Genomic DNA, 17,664 nt, shown 5'->3' on the forward strand with positions numbered 1-17,664 from the left:
CACTCTCATATGTAGAATAACAACAGATACATTGGTAAAGATAAAGCTTATAACTATGTGAAAAGGTCCAAATTTGTTAATCACACATTCTCCATAGCAGGAGTTAGACCTGCCTGGTTGTTTCAGGTAAAATCAGACAACTGTAGACTGTAGCACAACCCCAACACTGGAGAATATAGATTTGAACTGTCTTTGCACTGAATTTGGTGGGATAATGCAGAGGGTCACAGATAGCAACATACCGGTCGACTGATATCAGCACCATGTTTAAAACTGAGGCACAGACAGTGATAAAAACTAATAGAAAATACAGAGTACATATGACATCACCCAGGAACCAGCGGGTTTGTTTAAGAGATTTGAAACGGTACTATGACAAGGCCCATGAGTAAGTGTGAGACTGCCAGAGAGAGGAGGAGGTTGGTGGGAGTGTGGAGCTGCCTGGAGTGAGAAGAAGTCATCACAGTGAATATTATATATAAAACACATCATGATCAGTAAAAAGCAGTTGTTTTTGTAGTTGTTATATGTAGTAGTGAACCAGATTCTGAACCAGATTAGTATGAATTATGAATTAGTATTAATAACACATTATTACAGAAACAAGTATCTGAGATGGAGATGATGACCAGCAGGTAAAGAAATGCAGTGAGCAGAGAGATGGAGGACAGCAGAGTGTAAGTCATTATCTCGATCACAGAGTAAAAGACACAAGAAGCTGGATCCTGGAAGTTTTATGACTAAAGTTTTCCTCCCTCCTCTTCTGTTCTCCCATCCTGTCTTTTACTCTCTTTCTCTCTGATCTTCCTCCTCTCTCATCCTATGTGTCATCATCTATGTCTTCATTAACCTCTGCATTCATTTTTCTCTCTGGTGTAACAGGTTGTTAATGTTTGGATCATTTATTTTATTCATAGCTGCTGGAATTCAATAGTTTTATTCTTATCCCAGTACTGATCATACTGTTTAACAATGATATAATAATACAATTTGAAATATAATAAGGATGATGTAATATGATCAGTGACATTCCATCCTGTGTGACAGCTCTAAAAATGAGAGGGGAAGTTGTCCCAATCCTTAGACCATTAACCCACCTCTGTATTTTTGTATTTGATTGTGGACTGGCCCTCGTATTCTGCCCAACAGTACATCTTTATGTACAAAGTCACTGTAGTGATGACTGGTAAAACTGTGAGATAGATTTGTTTATCTATTTATTCAGTTAAGCAGTTTTATACTGTGTCATAGTGTTGTTATTGTTTTTGGTATTAATTTTTGTGTTTTTCCCCCTTATCTCTATATCTTCCTTAGATACAGTAAGCTATAAAATCTCAATGACTTAAATGGTGATTTTCAGGAATATTTTCCCCATCAACTTTACATAAACCACATTAAAGTGATCAAATCCATGTGAAGCTCAGCTTCCTAAATTACCTCTGCTGCCAATAAATGACACAGATGTATTCTGACTAATGAGGATTTATTCACACTGGAATATTGGAAAAATACATTTAAAATAAATGTTACTTACAGATTATGGTAAAATAAAATATAAAAGTCTGTACATTCAAAAATCTCAAAAAGCGACTTTTTTGGAAAAGATTGAAGGACATATAAGTACTGTAGGTTAGTGTCTTTTCAGTGACTCCACAGTTTCTCTCTACAGTACGTTGGCCTGACGGGAATGAGGCTGCAATATCTCAAGAGTAACAATGAGTTTAACAGTTTTTCTAAACCAGGGATAGAAAAAGGCATAAATCACAGGGTTTAGACAAGAGTTAAATATCACCAGAAAAAACATAAAAATGTGAGTTAAAGAACCCGTCATAAGCTCATAGCCAGCGAGAGATATGCCATAATATGGACAGTAACACACGAGAAACACAGCAACAACCACACCAAGAGTCCTGGCTGCTTTCAGCTCTGATTTCTTCACAGTTACAGTCTTTGAACGCTGCAGTTTGACAGCTGCAATGTGGGAGCGCATGGAACGAGCCTGAGACACAGCCACCACAAACACTCTCGTATACAGAATGATGATGGATGTGGTGGGAATAATGAACCTTAAAATGAGGTCAACAGCTCCCATCACATTAATCACACATTCTCCGTAGCAGGAGTTATACTTGCCTAGTTGCTTAAGGTTATTAAATAAAAACAGTAAATTGTAGAAAACAGAGTAAATCCAACATAAGAGCACACAGATTTTAACTCTCTTTGGAGTAATTTTGGTGCTGTAACGCAATGGATCACAGATAGCAACATAACGATCGACTGATATCAGCACCATGTTTACTGCTATAGCAGGGGCAGAGATATAGGGTAAAATAGAACACAGAATACATGCCAGGTCACCCAGGAGCCAACAGGGTTCTGATAACAGGATTTGAAACGGCACCACGAGAAGACCCACACAGAAGTCTGACACAGCCAGAGAGAGGAGGAGGAGGTTGGTGGAGGTGTGGAGCTGCCTGTAGTGAGATGGTGTCATTATGGTAACTATTAGAAACATTCAAAAACATGGGCAATCTGTTTTAAAACAGAAGAACGTTTAGATGCACAATTCCTGACAACAGCATACTCCATCATCAGCTCTGCTTATGAACCAAGACATCATCAAACCAAAACAATGTAATTGTTGAGAGAAATTAGACAAATGATCAGAGTTAAGACATTTATCCATGCCTGAAGTGGGAGATGGAGATGATGACCAGAAGGTTGAGAGACACAGTGAGCAAAGAGAAGGAGGGCAGCAGAGTGTAAATGATCACTGACTCAGAGTGAGGGCGTGTGCGTTTCTTGCAGGAGTTGTTGAGTTGTGGAAAACAGAGTTCGGCTTCCTCCAGTGTCTCCATCATCACAGAGAGGAGGAGGAGAGAAACTGTTGCTCATTTGTAGCTTTCTGAGATAAGTTCAGTGTCATCGACAATTTCTTTCTCCACTCCTTCCCCCTTCTTCCTCACTGTCCTCCTCCCTCATACTGCAAGTCATACTCATGCACCTTTGTCACTTCTGTTATCTTTGTATAAAATCCTTTACTGGGATGTAGTATTTCAGTTTTCGTTGATGCAAGCAGTAATAAAGTCACGGTATCATGAGCTGCAGTGATATATTAAAAGGATAAAAGCAGCTATGCTGTCAGGAGTACTGTTAAAGTTAACAATAAGATTTATCTCCAATTACAATATGCACAAATTCTTAAAATTCCTGTCCCTTTAATTTCTTCTGCATTTTAGCTCTTGCAGAAGGCATCCATCTTTACCAAATTCAAAACCTTCACAATGCCTACCATCTGGTCGGAATGAGGCAAGGAAACAAGTGGGAAACCGCTTTCATCACACCCTCTGGACACTATGAATACCAGGTCATGCTTTTTGGACTTACCAATGCCCCTATCGTGTTCCAAAATCCGGTTAATTATGTTTTAGGAGATATACTCAATAACTTTGTTTTTGTCTCTTGATCTTGATGACGTTCTTATTTTCTCCAAATCTTAAACCGAGCATGTGGAACACGTGCGATAGAGGAAATGTCAGTTTCATGCCAAGACCGTTTTCTTCCTAGGATTTATCGTATCTACTGGACGGATTCAGATGGAACCAGCCAAGATCTAGGCAGTACAGGAGTGGTTTACTCCTGAGTCCCATAAAGCTCTGCAACGTTTCCTTGGATTCGCCAATTTCTACAGGGCAATTACAGCCAGGTCACCAGCCCACTTCACGCTCTGACCTCCACCAAACCTTGACTTTCTTGGACCTCAGAAACCTATAAAGCCTTCAATCTCCTGAAACAAAGATTTACTTCAGCTCCCATCCTGATTCTCCCCGAGCCGAGGTAGATGCCGGATAAATTGTATGTTCCTGATAACCTCTGATCTAAGGATTTGGTCTGGTGCCGTTCTTCTCACCTTTTCTGCCACCCTGGGATGCGGGCCCCCTTTTCGTGGTCAAACGCTGGTTCCGATGGCCTACTCTGGCAGCCAATGTTTAGACCTTCATTCCAACCTGTTCTTTCTGCACACAGGCTAAGCCTGTACATCAGGAACCTGCAGGGCACATTCTCCCACTCTCCAACTTTCATCATCCTTGCTCACAGATCTCTGTAGATTTTGTCACCCGACTTCCCCTTTACAAAGGCCCTAACACCATCCTGACCACTGTGCACTGCCTTGCCAAGATGGTTGATTTCATCTCATAGGCCAAACTCCCATCTGCTAAAGAAACGGTGCATCTGCGATCTGAGTTCTGTCGCCTTCTGGGAATTATGGGTCAGCCTTTTATCTGCTTTCCATCCTCAGTCCAATGGGCAGATAGTTTTGTCTGCCCATTGGACAGACCTGGATTACCACAGGATTTTGGATCTAGGCCACGTTTCTCCCTGTCAATAGAGTATCACCGCGCATGACCCCCGACCAGAACTTCGACCTGCCTATAGCAATTCAGATTCTGGAGGCGGCTGGCTTGTCCTTGTGCTAACTTTTATCTCTCACCAGAAAGTTCCAGGCCAACGTGCCCACACGTGCTTCCAACAGCAGTCGGTCATTTTGGAAGTCACACTGGACAAACTCCTCTGCTGGGGCAAGCACTTCCGGATCATCTCACTCTCCGACATCACCACTCCCGCACTGACTCAATCTCACCGTTCTACCCTAAGCCGTGAGTATCAGACATCTTCATTTGCCACCTCTCAGTCAAGTTCGCTCTAACCCTGGCGCCGCCTCAGGTGGCTGCCTGTTGCAGTAGCTCCCGTTAGATTGTAGTTTTTTAGTTATTTGGGCGTTTTTTTTTCTTTCCTTACTTTTCTCTTTTAACTCTCCTTCGAAACAACTTAATTCACGTTGGAATATGGCGTTACTGATGATTTTTTCCCCATTTTTCGCGACTTTTCCAACACTTTATGTATTGATGGGGATTAACAATGGACGCGACCAGGAGCGGACGCATTGTTTACACCAGAGATCAGCTGATCGCGCTCTCCCAACACTCACCGAGAGAAAGGCCTCTGATCCCCGTGGAGCTAAGGAGAAGGCGCCGGGGATGCAGAGCTGGACTAAAAAAGAAAGAGTGGAAGAGAAGGTTTAAACCTTCTCTAACTTCTGTGGTCACGGGAAATGTGAGGTCCCTGGTGAATAAGATGGACGAGCTCGGTGCACTGAGTGCAGCATCATGTGTTTTACTGAGACCTGGCTGCAGGAACATATTCCGGACTCCAACTGCACCATCAGGGGCTCCAGGACGGTGCGGGTGGACAGAGACTGTAGGAGTAGTGGTAAGAAGAGAGGAGGGGGGATTGCAGTGCTTGTGAGTAACAGGTGGTGTAACCCCGGTCATGTTACGGTAAAGGAGCGTCTCTGTAGCCCGGACATTGAACTGTTAGCTGTAAGTTTGCGTCCATATTATCTACCGAGGGAGTTTAGCTGTGTTATTGTCATTACGACTTACATTCCCCCGTCAGCCGCTCCTGAAGTAGCGTGTGACGTCATCAACTCAGTCACCGCTAACTTACAGAACCAGCATCCAAGACTTTAGACTTACTGTATGCAAACATTAAGGATGCATACACCTCCACTGCTCTCATTCCCTTAGGCAGATCTGACCACAACCTGGTGCTCCTCACCCCCGTCTACACTCCTATTGTTCAAAAGCAGACAGTGACCACGAGAACTGTAAGGAAGTGGTCTCAGGAAGCTATTGAAACTCTGCAGGGGTGCTTTGAAGCCACAGACTGGAATGTTTTCTGTGACCAACATGGAGACGACATCAATTCCATGACAGACAGCGTCACAGAGTACATTAACTTCTGTGTGGACAACATCATCCCAACCAGGACAGTGAGGTGCTTCTCTAACAACAAGCCCTGGATCACCAGCAACTTAAAGGAGCTGCTGAACAGGAAGAAGAAGGCCTTTCTGGAGGGAGACAAGGACCAGGTGAAGTCTGTGCAGAGAGAGCTGAGGGTGAGTCTAAGGCAGAGTGAAGAAGCAGGCCGTCGGAGTGGAGACAAGGTACCAGGTGAGAGAAGCGTTTCTCACTGCTGCCCACCCACACCCTATCCATACAAGGCTACAAGGAACATCAGTGACGGTCATAAAACCACACCCGTCACTGGAACTCTTGCAGAAGAAATGATCCCACCGTCACCCCCCTCCTCTTCCTCTACCATACTCACCTCCCCTACCCATCTGTCAGTGACCAGCAGCCAGGTGAAGAGGCAGCTGGAGAAGCTGAACCAGAATAAGGCAGCAGGACCTGATGGTGTCAGCCCCAGAGTCCTGAAGTCCTGTTCTGAGCAGCTCTCTGGGATTCTACAGCACCTCTTCAACCTGAGCCTGATAATGGAGCAGGTGCCAAAGGTCTGGAAGACATCATGTCTGACGCCAGTTCCAAAAACCTCATCTCCTTCTGCTCTAAATGATTACAGACCAGTCGCCCTCACCTCACACATCATGAAGGTCCTGGAGAGACTGGTTCTGACTCATTTGAGACCTCAGGTTGAGACATCACTAGACCCACTGCAGTTCGCCTATCGTCCCCGGGTTGGAGTAGATGATGCTATTGTCTACCTGCTTCAGCGAGCTCTCTCACACCTGGACAAGGCAAACAGCACTGTGAGGATCACATTCTTTGATTTCTCCAGTGCCTTTAACACCATCCAGCCTGTCCTGCTGAGAGAGAAGCTCCTGAAGATGCAGGTAGACTCCTCCACAACCTCCTGGATCACTGACTACCTGACAGACAGACCACAGTTTGTACGACTGCAGGGATGTGAGTCTGAGCGGGTGGTCAGTAGCACAGGAGCACCTCAGGGGACTGTCCTCTCGCCTTTCCTCTTCACCCTGTACACCTCAGACTTTCAGTACAACACTGAGTCCTGCCATCTGCAGAAGTTCTCAGATGACTCTGCAGTGGTTGGGTGTATCAGCGGTGGGGAGGAGACCAAGTACAGAGGTCTGGTGGACAGCTTTGTGAAGTGGTGTGGGAACAACCATCTCACCTTGAATGTAAGCAAGACCAAGGAGATGGTTGTGGACTTCAGGAGGAAGAAAACTGGCTTTGACACTGTGTCCATTCTGGGTGAAAAGGTGGAGGTGGTGGAGAGGTACAGATACCTGGGAGTTCACCTGGACAACAGACTGGACTGGAAGTTCAACACAGAGGCTGTATACAGGAAGGGACAGAGTAGACTCTACTTCCTGAGGAAGCTCAAGTCCTTTAATGTGTGCAACAAGATGCTGCAGATCTTCTACCAGTCTGTTGTAGCCAGTGCAATATTCTTTGCTGTCGTCTGCTGGGGCAGCAGCATCAGTGCCATCGACACTAAGAAACTGAATAAGCTGATCAGGAAAGCTGGCTCTGTGCTGGGGGCTCCTCTGGAACCTTTAGAGCAGGTGGTGGAGAGGAGGATGCTGCACAAACTGCTGAGCATCATGGAGAACAGCTCACATCCTCTCCACAGCCTGCTTATCAAACAGCGGAGCAGTTTTAGCCAGAGACTTCTCCAGCTCCGCTGTGACAAGGAACGGTTCAGGAAGTCATTTGTGCCAACAGCCACCAGCCTGTACAATGACTCCCTGACAGAGAGTCAGTGTCCACGCTGATGTGTAACTTAGTCACTTTACATTCAAGTCCTACTGTGTGTTTTGTTGGTATTACTGTCTATTCTCTGTGTTATTCTTGTACTGTGTCTCGTGTATTGTTGTGTAGATCATGTTACTTAATGTTCAATGTTTTTGTGTGTAATGGCTGCTGCAACACCAAACTTTCCCCTTGGGGATCAATAAAGTATCTATCTATCTATCTATCTATCTATCTATCTATCTATCACTTGGACATGTACACAGCATTAATAAACAAATCTTAAACATGTTCAAACTCTTAAATTCACACTTTACACAACTAATTTCCAACATGAGAATGAATGTATATAAGGAGTCAGAGTCACTGTGTAGACTATTAGCGAAGACATGTGGCCCAAGCTAAACATTGATCCCCGAATAGCATGCTTAGCTCGGCTAAGAACTAGCAGCTGGTCTCGAGTGTAAACAATGGAACTGCATCCTAAAGGCTCCCCCGAGGCCGGCTCAAAAAGCTGAAAAAAGATAATAAAACAAAGCGCAAAAGTAGTGAAGTTTGTACCCTTTGTCGCAGGACTCCATATGGATTTATATAAAAAACAAAAAACACAAATAAGGTGGAAGAAAACATTAAAAAATGCAAAGAAAAGAACACAAAAAGACAGAGCTGCTGAGACTAGCTGCCACACACGCGGCGCCACAACAACCAAGATTTCCCTCCTCCCTGATTTATCTTTCTCCTCCCCTGTAAAGATGACTGCAAGAGCACAGCGCAGAATGCTGAATGAGGCAAAGAAGCATCCTAGAGTGTCAGCTAAGGACTTACAGAAATCTCTGACACATGCTAACATTTTTGTTGACATCTAGAATAAGGAAAAACTTTAAACAAGAATGGAGTACATGGGAGGACACCACGGAGGAAGCCATTGCTGTCCAAAAAAAAATATTGCAGCACGTTTAAAGTTTGCAAAAGAGCACCTGGATGTTCCACAGCACTACTGGCAAAATATTCTGTGGATAGATGAAACCAAAATTGAGTTGTTAACAAAAAACACACAACATTATGTGTGGAGAAAAAAAAAGTACAGCACACCAACATCAAAACCTCATCCCCACTGTAAAACATGGTGGAGGCAGCATCTTGGTTTGGGGCTGCTTTGCTGCCTCAGGGCCTGGACGGATTGTTGTCATTGATGGAAAAATGAATTCCAGAGTTTATCAAAGACATTTTGCAGGAAAAGGTATGACCACCCGTCCGCCAACTGAAGCCCTGCAGAGGATGGGTGATGCAACAGGACAATGGCAGAACAAAATACACCTTCTGGAGTGGCCCAGTCAGAGTCCTGACCTCAACCTGATTGAAATGCTGTGGCATGACCGAGAGCGATTCACACCAGACATCCCAAGAATATTGTTACACTGAAACAGTTTTGTGAAGAGGAGCGGTCCAAAATTACTCCAGATCGTTGTGCAGGTCTGATCTGCAACTACAGGAACATTTGGTCAACCAGTTAAGTCCAAAGGTTCACATACTTATTTTAAGCAGACTGTGTTTTTCTGTTGTTGTGCCTTAGATGGATATCGGAGCACATTTTATGACAAATTAATGCAGAAAACCATGAAATTCCAAAAGGTTCACAAAGTTTTTCTTGCCACTGTATGATGGATATGCCCAAACTGTAGTAAAATATGAAAAGATCATACTTTATTATGTGTTTATTTCTATTTAGAAAATAAAAAAGAGGCCATGAATGCTTATTTATAATTTGATTTATTTCCTTAACTACTGTTTCAGTCAAGTGGGAAGGATTTTCAGAAATATTTTCCCCATGAACTGTACATAAACCACATTAAAGTGATCACATCTATGTGAAACTCAGCTGCCTAAATTACCTCTGCTGCCAATAAATGACATAAAATGGGACACAGATGTATCCTGACTAATTAGGATTTATTGACGCTGGAATATTGGAAAATACATTTTAAATAAATGTTTCTCAAAAATTATAGTAAGAAAAAATATATTTTTACCTCTATACATTCAAAAATCTCAAAGAGTGACTCCTTTGGAAAAGACTACAGGACATATTAGTACTGTATGTTTGTGTCTTTTCAGTGACTCCACAGTTTCTCTCTACAGTACGTTGGCCTGACGGGAATGAGGCTGCAATATCTGAAGGGTAACAATGAGTTTAACAGTTTTTCTAAACCAGGGATAGAAAAAGGCATAGATCAAAGGGTTTAGACAGGAGTTCAATATTACTAGAAAAATCATAAAAATGTTAATTAAAGAACCCGTCATAAGCTCATAGGCAGCGAGAGATATGCCATAATATGGACAGTAACACATGAGAAACACAGCAACAACCACACCAAGAGTCCTGGCTGCTTTCAGCTCTGATTTCTTCACAGTTACAGTCGTTGAACGCTGCAGTTTGACAGCTGCAATGTGGGAGCGCATGGAACGAGCCTGAGACACAGCCACCACAAACACTCTCGTATACAGAATTATGATGGATGTGGTGGGAATAATGAACCTTAAAATGAGGTCAACATGTCCATTTACACTAATCACACATTCTCCGTAGCAGGAGTTATACTTGCCTGGTTTTTTCAGATTATCAAATAAAAACAGGAAATCGTAGGAAACAGAGTAAATCCAACATAGGAGAACACAGATTTTAACTCTCTTTGGATTGATTTTGGTGCCGTAACGCAATGGATCACAGACAGCAACATAACGATCGACTGATATCAGCACCATGTTTACTGCTGTAGCAGGGACAGAGAAAACAGGTAGAAAAGAACACAGAATACATGCCAGGTCACCCAGGAGCCAACAGGGTTCTAATAAAAGGATTTGAAACGGCACCACGAGAAGACCCACAAAGAAGTCTGAGACAGCCAGAGAGAGGAGGAGGAGGTTGGTGGAGGTGTGGAGCTGCCTGTAGTGAGATGGTATCATTATGGTAACTATTACAAACAAAAAACATTCAAAAACATTCACAGTATTATTGCAAAAAGAAAAATCATTTTTAGAACAGAACAACGTTTAGGTGCAAAATTACTGACAACAGCATACTCTAGTTGTGATGTCACAGTGGTAAGATCTGCTTATGAACAAAGACATCATCAAACAAAAACAATGTAATTGTTCAGAGAAATTAGACAAATGATCAGAGTTAAAACATTTATCCATGCCTGAAGTGGGAGATGGAGATGATGACCAACAGGTTGAGAGACACAGTGAGCAAAGCAAAGAAGGGCAGCAGAGTGTAAATGAGCATTGACTCAGAGTGAGGACGTGTGCGTTTCTTGCAAGAGTTGTTGAGTTGTGGAAAGCAGAGTTCAGCTTCCTCCAGTGTCTCCATCATCACAGAGAGGAGGAGGAGAGAAACTGTTGCTCATTTGTAGCTTCCTGGGAAAAGTTTAGTGTCATTGACAATTTCTTTCTCCTCTCTTCCCCCTTCTCCCTCACTGTCCTCCTCCCTCATACTGCAAGTCATACTCATGCACCTTTGTCACTTTTGTTATCTTTGTATGAAATCCTTTACTGGGATGTAGTATTTCAGTTTTGGTTGATGCAAGCAGTAATAAAGTCACGGTATTATGAGCTGCAGTGATATATTAAAAGGATAAAAGCAGCTATGCTGTCAGAAGTACTGTTAAATTTAACAATAAGCTTTATCTCCATTTACAATATGCACAAATTCTTTTTGTTTTTTTCAAAATGCTAAAACATTTAATGTAAGGTGGTGTGGAAGTCCATAACTAGCTTCTTTTTTTGGGCTTTTAAACTTACTAGTCAAGTCAAGTCAAGAAGCTTTATTGTCATTCCAACCACATATAGCTGAAGCAGTACATAGTGAAATGAGACAACGTTTCTCCAGAACCATGGTGCTACATAAAACGGCAACAAGACAAACATGGAGCTGAGGACTGCTAAGTAGCCCTAGCCACATAAAGTGCATCCTGTGCAACCTAGTGCAAACAGTGCAAGAACACAAAGAGAAAGTGCAGACAGACATCTGAAGAAGATCTGAAGCAAAAACAGAACACAAAACACAAAACAGCAGCGACCAGTAGCGGAAATGAATACAATTTACAACTGAAAGATGGAAACATGTCAAATCTAGCGAGTGTGTGTGCTCAGTTCAGTTTGTTGTGTGTGTGTTGAGGAGCCTGATGGCTTGGGGGAAGAAACTGTTCAAAAGTCTGGTTGTGAGGCCCGAATGCTCCGGAACCTCTTCCCTGATGGCAGAAGTGTGAAGATTGGGTGTGAGGGGTGGGTTTGCAGTTCCCAAACCAGGCAGTGATGCAGCTGCTCACAATGCTCTCGATGGTCCCCCTGTAAAATGTAGTCAGGATGGGGGGCAGCAGAGAGTGGTCACTCTTTGCTCTTCTAAAGTCAACAACCATCTCTTTAGTTTTCCCAACGTTCAGAGACAGGTTATTGGCCTTGCACCAGGCTGAGAGCTGATGTACCTCCTCTCTGTACGCTGACCGCCATTCTTGCTGATGAGACCCACCACAGTCATGTCATCAGCGAACTTGATGATCTGGTTCGAGTTGTGCATTGCTACACAGTTGTGAGTCAGCAGAGTGAACAGCAGTGGACTGAGCACACAGCCCTGAGGGGCCCCAGTGCTCAGCATGGTGGTGCTGGAGACGCTGTTCTCAATCCGGACTGACTGGGGTCTCCCAGTCAGGAAGTCCAGGATCCAGTTGCAGAGGGAGGTGTTCAGACCCAGTCGGCTCAGCTTTCCAATCAGCTGCTGGGGAATGATGGTGTTGAATGCTGAGCTGAAGTCTATGAACAGCATTCGAACATATGTGTCTTTGTTGTCCAGATGGCTGAGGGCCAGGTGGAGAGTAGTGGGGATGGCATCGTCCTTGGAACGATTTGGACGATATGCAAACTGCAGAGGGTCCAGTGAGGGTGGAAGCTGGGACTTGATGTGCCTCATGACCAGCCTCTCGAAGCACTTCATGATGATGGGTGTGAGTGCAACAGGGCGGTAAGGCCCTGGTTTACTAAAGGTTTGCGTGTGAATCATTAGGAAACTTGGTAACAACCTCAAAAAACATCACAAGCTGATCTACTAAGGGTGGGCACTGAGGACTGCATCTCTGAAATGAGTAAAATAGCATATGCAGCGTATTTTGAAACTTTGCCTTTATAAATATGCTAAGTAAGGCATTTTTCCTTAAGGGATTGTGTCTGAAATTCATATGCAATCTGTCTGTGCACAGATGGTCTGTGTTATTTGAAGGAGTACGATGCAAGTACAAAATTCAAGAATGTGTTTGATGATCAACAGGCGTTGATCATATCTCGTCTTGACTACTGCAATGCACTGCTGATGGGGTTACCGGCATCCACGACCAAACCCCTACAGATGATCCAAAATGCAGCAGCACGCCTCATTTTCAATCAACCAAAAAGGACTCATGTCACACCGCTCTTCCAATCTTTGCGTTGGCTTCCTGTGGCTGCAAGGATCAAGTTCAAAGCTCCGTCTCTTGCCTACAGAGTGGTCAACTCCACAGCTCCATCTTAGCTCAATTCAATCATTCAGGTCTACATCCCCTCCCGTCCACTGGGCTCAACCAGGGAACGTCGTCTGGTGGTACCAGCACCACACAGTCGACACCAATGAAAACTCTTCAGCTCAGTGATCCCACGATGGTGGATTGAGCTGCCTATCTCTGCACGCTCAGCCACCTCACTTGCAATCTTTAAAAAACTGCTGAAAACAGAACTCTTCCGCATCTTCCTTTGCACTTAAAAAAAAAAAAAAATTCACATCTCTTGAAACAAAAACACTTTTTTGATAGCACTTTGCTTTGATGTTGTTTCTTCTTGACTTGTAAGTCGCTTTGGATAAAAGCTGCTAAATGACCAAATGTAAATTTAAATGTGATGATTGCATCTGGCTCGTAGATAAAACAAAATATTCTCACTTGTTTTAATCCATCCATCGATTTTTCACTGCTCATGTCCTGTTCAGGGCTGCAGTTTGCTGCAGGTGCAATTGTCCGTTATTTTAATTGGATGATACTGGCCTACGTTGGCCGTTGTTCGGTAAACAGGTAAAGGCCCCCTTTTGAATCAGTCACTAACCCTTCGACAAAAAGAAAAAAAGATGATGAGTATCGTACATTTCGGGACGAATGAACCGAAGAATTCGCCTTTGTGGAGAGAGCAGTTCTGCGGTGTGTCTAATTTGCAATGACAAAATTGCATCGATGAAACGGTCGAATGTAAAGCGGCACTTCGACACCCGCCATGCTACCTTGCATCCAAATACCCTGCAGGAGACAGCAGAAAGAAAGCGTGCCAAGAGCTACTGAGCAGGGTGCAAGCTAGCCAGCAGCAACTCCGCGTATGGACCCAGCAAGGTGACTATAATTCCGTCAGCTTTGCTGGATCTTTAGCAATAGTGAGGAACGGAAAACCATTCACAGATGGCAAGTATTCTAAAACGTTCATGCTGGATGTAGCCAATGAACTTTAGTTTTAGTTGAATTCACTTTTAAAATATATTATATGGCTCTCACTGAAATAAATTTCCAAATATTTTGCTTTATATGGCTCTCTTAGTCAAAAAGGTTCCTGACCCATGATCTATAGTAATATATTTCTCATGAAAAAATACTATCCAATGATCGAGTTATGGAGTTTTTGGTTGAACTACAAGCAAGTAATGCAGCACAAAAATAAAGTTTTGTTTGGTTCAGCTAGTTGTTGAGAAGGACTTAACCTGAACACCAACATTCACACAAGCTGAAAGACTGTTTAAGAGGTTTTGCATGTAACTCTCATAAAAGTAAGCTATTTGTTTAATTCACTCAGTGCAAGAGAATATATGTAGGTTACATGTGTGTTCATGATCATTATGCCCCCAAAATGATGTGCCGGGTCTGGTTTCTGTGCACACAGGATACACTGAATGATGCCAAAAGTTAATTTTATTTGTAACATGGCCTGAAATACTATATAATTTGCAAACACCACACTCGTGATTTTTTTTTTCTTTTTATTTGAATATCTGAATAAAGGCCATTAGTACTAATTAAAAATGACTGACTGACGTGCTCGCTCTTCTGAACACGTTTGACCTGAGATTAGTCTCCACTCACAAAGCTGGTAACAACCTGGACCTCATTCTGATCCAGAACTGCAGTGTGGACGAAATCTCTGTCACTCCTCTGCATTTGTCGGATCACTTCTTCATTCAGCTCACAGTCTTCATCTCTAGACCATCACATGCTTCCACTGCACAGGACATATTCCGCCGCAACCTCAGATATCTCAACCCGGAGCAGTTTTCTTCCCCGTTTTCTGCAACGCTGACCTCGTTGCAGGATCTCTCCCCCTCTGACACAGACACTGCCACGGACAGGTTCTGCAATGCTCTTTCATTCTGCCTGGATAGTCTCTGCCCAATATCTTCTAGACCTGCTTTTCCTTCAGCTTCCAACTCGTGGCTCACTGACCAGATCCGTGAACAACGCACGGTGCAAATCCAAGTCTCAACCTGCTCTAACTGATTATCAGGATTTGCTTCAATCTTTCTCTCACAGTGTCACCAGGGGGAAGACTGAATACTACCAGGACAAGCTCAGCAACACCACAGATACCAGGAAGCTGTTCTCCACTTTCAAGTCTCTACTCTATCCACCTCCACCTCCGCCACCCACCTGTCTCACAGCAGACGACTTCTCCTCCTTTTTTTACCTTACATGGTGGCAGCCATCAGCTCCCAGTTCTCTCCTCCTGATGATGACATTCTACTAACTAAACCCAACAACGCATCTCTCTTCACTTTTTCAACACTGTCAGAGGACAATGTATCCAACCTCCTCCCCTCCAACCGCCCGACCACCTGCTCTCTGGATCTAATCCCCCCTACTCTTCTTCAAGCTATTGCACCAACACTAATACCAGCCATTACACAGATCACCAACACTTCTCTCACAACAGGCACCTTTCCCACCTCGTTCAAGCAGGCCCAGATTACTGTTGAAGAAGCCTTCTCTGGATCCCTCCATTGTGGAGAACTTCAGACCGGTCTCTCTTCTTCCATTTCTGGCCAAGACCCTGGAACGTGCAGCCTTCAATCAACTCTCTGACTTTCTTTCCTGGAACAATCTCCTTGATGTCAATCAGTATGGCTTCAAGAGTGATCACTCCACAGAAACGGCACTTCTGACTGTTGTGGAATCCCTACGGGTGGCAAAAGCTGCAGGTACCTCTTCTGTCCTTCTTCTGCTATTCTATTAGATCTATCTGCAGCCTTTGACACTCAACCATCAGATTCTTATGACTGTACTCTCAGACTTGGGCATCTCTGGATCAGCTCTAGCCTGGCTTCGGTCATACTCGTCTGAACAAACCTTCAAGTTATCCTGGCAGGGGCTTGATTTAGACTCTCATAACCTCTCCACCGGTGTACCACAGGGCTCAGTCCTTGGTCCTCTTCTTTTTTCCAATCTATACTTATTTAGGCTCTATCATCCATTCACACGGCTTTTCTTATCACTGCTATGCGGATGACACACAGCTCTTCCTGTCCTTTCCGCCGGATGACTCTACTGTCTCGTCTCGCATCTCTGCCTGTCTCTCTGACATCTCTGCCTGGATGAGAGAAAGACACCTTCAACTTAACATTCCCAAGACTGAAGTCCTATTCTTCCTTGCCAGACCTTCGACACAACTCAACATCAGCATCAACATTGGATCTGCGGTGATTGTCTCCGCTAAGACGGCCATCATTAATGACCAACTGACCTTCATGGAACACATCGCCACAGTCTCTAGGTTGTGTAGATATGCCCTCCACAACATCAGAAAGATCAGACCCTAACTGACGGAGTACACGACCCAATTCATTGTACAGGTGTTGATCATATCTCGTCTTGACTACTGCAATGCACTACTGATGGGTTTACCGGCATCCACGACCAAACCCCTACAGATGATCCAAAATGCAGCAGCACGCCTCATTTTCAATCAACCAAAAAGGACTCATGTCACACCACTCTTCCAATCTTTGCGTTGGCTTCCTGTGGCTGCAAGGATCAAGTTCAAAGCTCCGTCTCTTGCCTACAGAGTGGTAAACTCTACAGCTCCATCTTATCTCAATTCAATCGTTCAGGTCTACATCCCGTCCCGTCCACTGCACTCCACAAGTGAACGGCGTCTGGTGGTACCAGCACCACACAGTAGACACCAAGGAAAACTGTTCAGCTCAGTGATCGCACGATGGTGGAATGAGCTGCCAGACTCTGCACGCTCAGCCACCTCACTTGCAATATTTAAAAAAAACTGCTGAAAACAGAACTCTTCCGCATCTTCCTTCCTTTAAAAAAATTTAATAAAAATAACTTTATTGCCCTTTTGTACTTACATCTCTGGAAACAAACACTTTGCTTTGATGTTTTTTCTCCTTGGAGAAAAGCATCTGTTAAATGACTAAATGTAAAATGTAAATGTAAAAATGAGAAATTTTTGTGACTTGGTCTATACTATAAACCATTGTAATAATTTCAATATGAAGCTCATTTGGTTATTTAAGGGGAAAGAAGTTCAAAAGCTGATAAATGTGACTAATTTTGTGGAAACTAGAATATTGAATAAATAAAAAACTAGGACCCATATTAAACTTTGTATGTTCAAAATTTTCTCTAAAGATTACAGGACATTAGTACTGTATTTGTGTCTTTTCAGTGATGCCACAGTTTCTCTCTACTGTACCTTGGCCTGACAGCAGTGAGTCTGGAATATCTGAAGTCTAACAATGAGTTTAACAGATTTTCTAAACCAGGGATAGAAGAGCCTGAGACAAAGCCACCCCAAACACTCTCATATAGAAGAGTGAGAACAGACAGTGGCTACAAAAAGCAATTTAACCTTCAACACATTGTTCTTGGAATTAACAGCTGAAATTACCTGAAACTAGTGACATTTGCCATGCAACCAGTAGCCTAAACGCAATGAGTGGTACTGTCTGAAAATGAGAAGGAAAGTTGTCACAATCCTTAGACCATTAACCCACCACTGCTATTTTGTATTTGATTGTGGA

The 17,664-nt window shown here is 43.5% G+C and overlaps 2 protein-coding genes across 2 annotated transcripts; both read right to left on the reverse strand.

The window, feature by feature from the left end:
• Window positions 1–1,663: 1,663 nt before the first annotated feature.
• On the reverse strand, window positions 1,664–5,333 carry LOC113167135 (trace amine-associated receptor 13c-like). The gene is made up of 3 exons (XM_026367537.1): window positions 4,991–5,333; window positions 2,689–2,839; window positions 1,664–2,474 (listed from the first exon to the last, which is right to left on the reverse strand). The coding sequence occupies exons 1-3, from the start codon at window positions 5,331–5,333 to the stop codon at window positions 1,664–1,666; spliced, it is 1,305 nt and encodes a 434-aa protein (XP_026223322.1).
• A 4,377-nt stretch (window positions 5,334–9,710) lies between these two features.
• Window positions 9,711–12,086, reverse strand: LOC113167136 (trace amine-associated receptor 7e-like). The gene is made up of 3 exons (XM_026367538.1): window positions 12,062–12,086; window positions 10,778–10,928; window positions 9,711–10,521 (listed from the first exon to the last, which is right to left on the reverse strand). Exons 1-3 carry the CDS (start codon window positions 12,084–12,086, stop codon window positions 9,711–9,713), a joined length of 987 nt encoding a protein of 328 aa, XP_026223323.1.
• Window positions 12,087–17,664: the final 5,578 nt, after the last annotated feature.

The sequence above is a fragment of the Anabas testudineus genome, chromosome 7, assembly GCF_900324465.2.
Source record: "Anabas testudineus chromosome 7, fAnaTes1.2, whole genome shotgun sequence".
Lineage (NCBI taxonomy): Eukaryota > Metazoa > Chordata > Actinopteri > Anabantiformes > Anabantidae > Anabas > Anabas testudineus.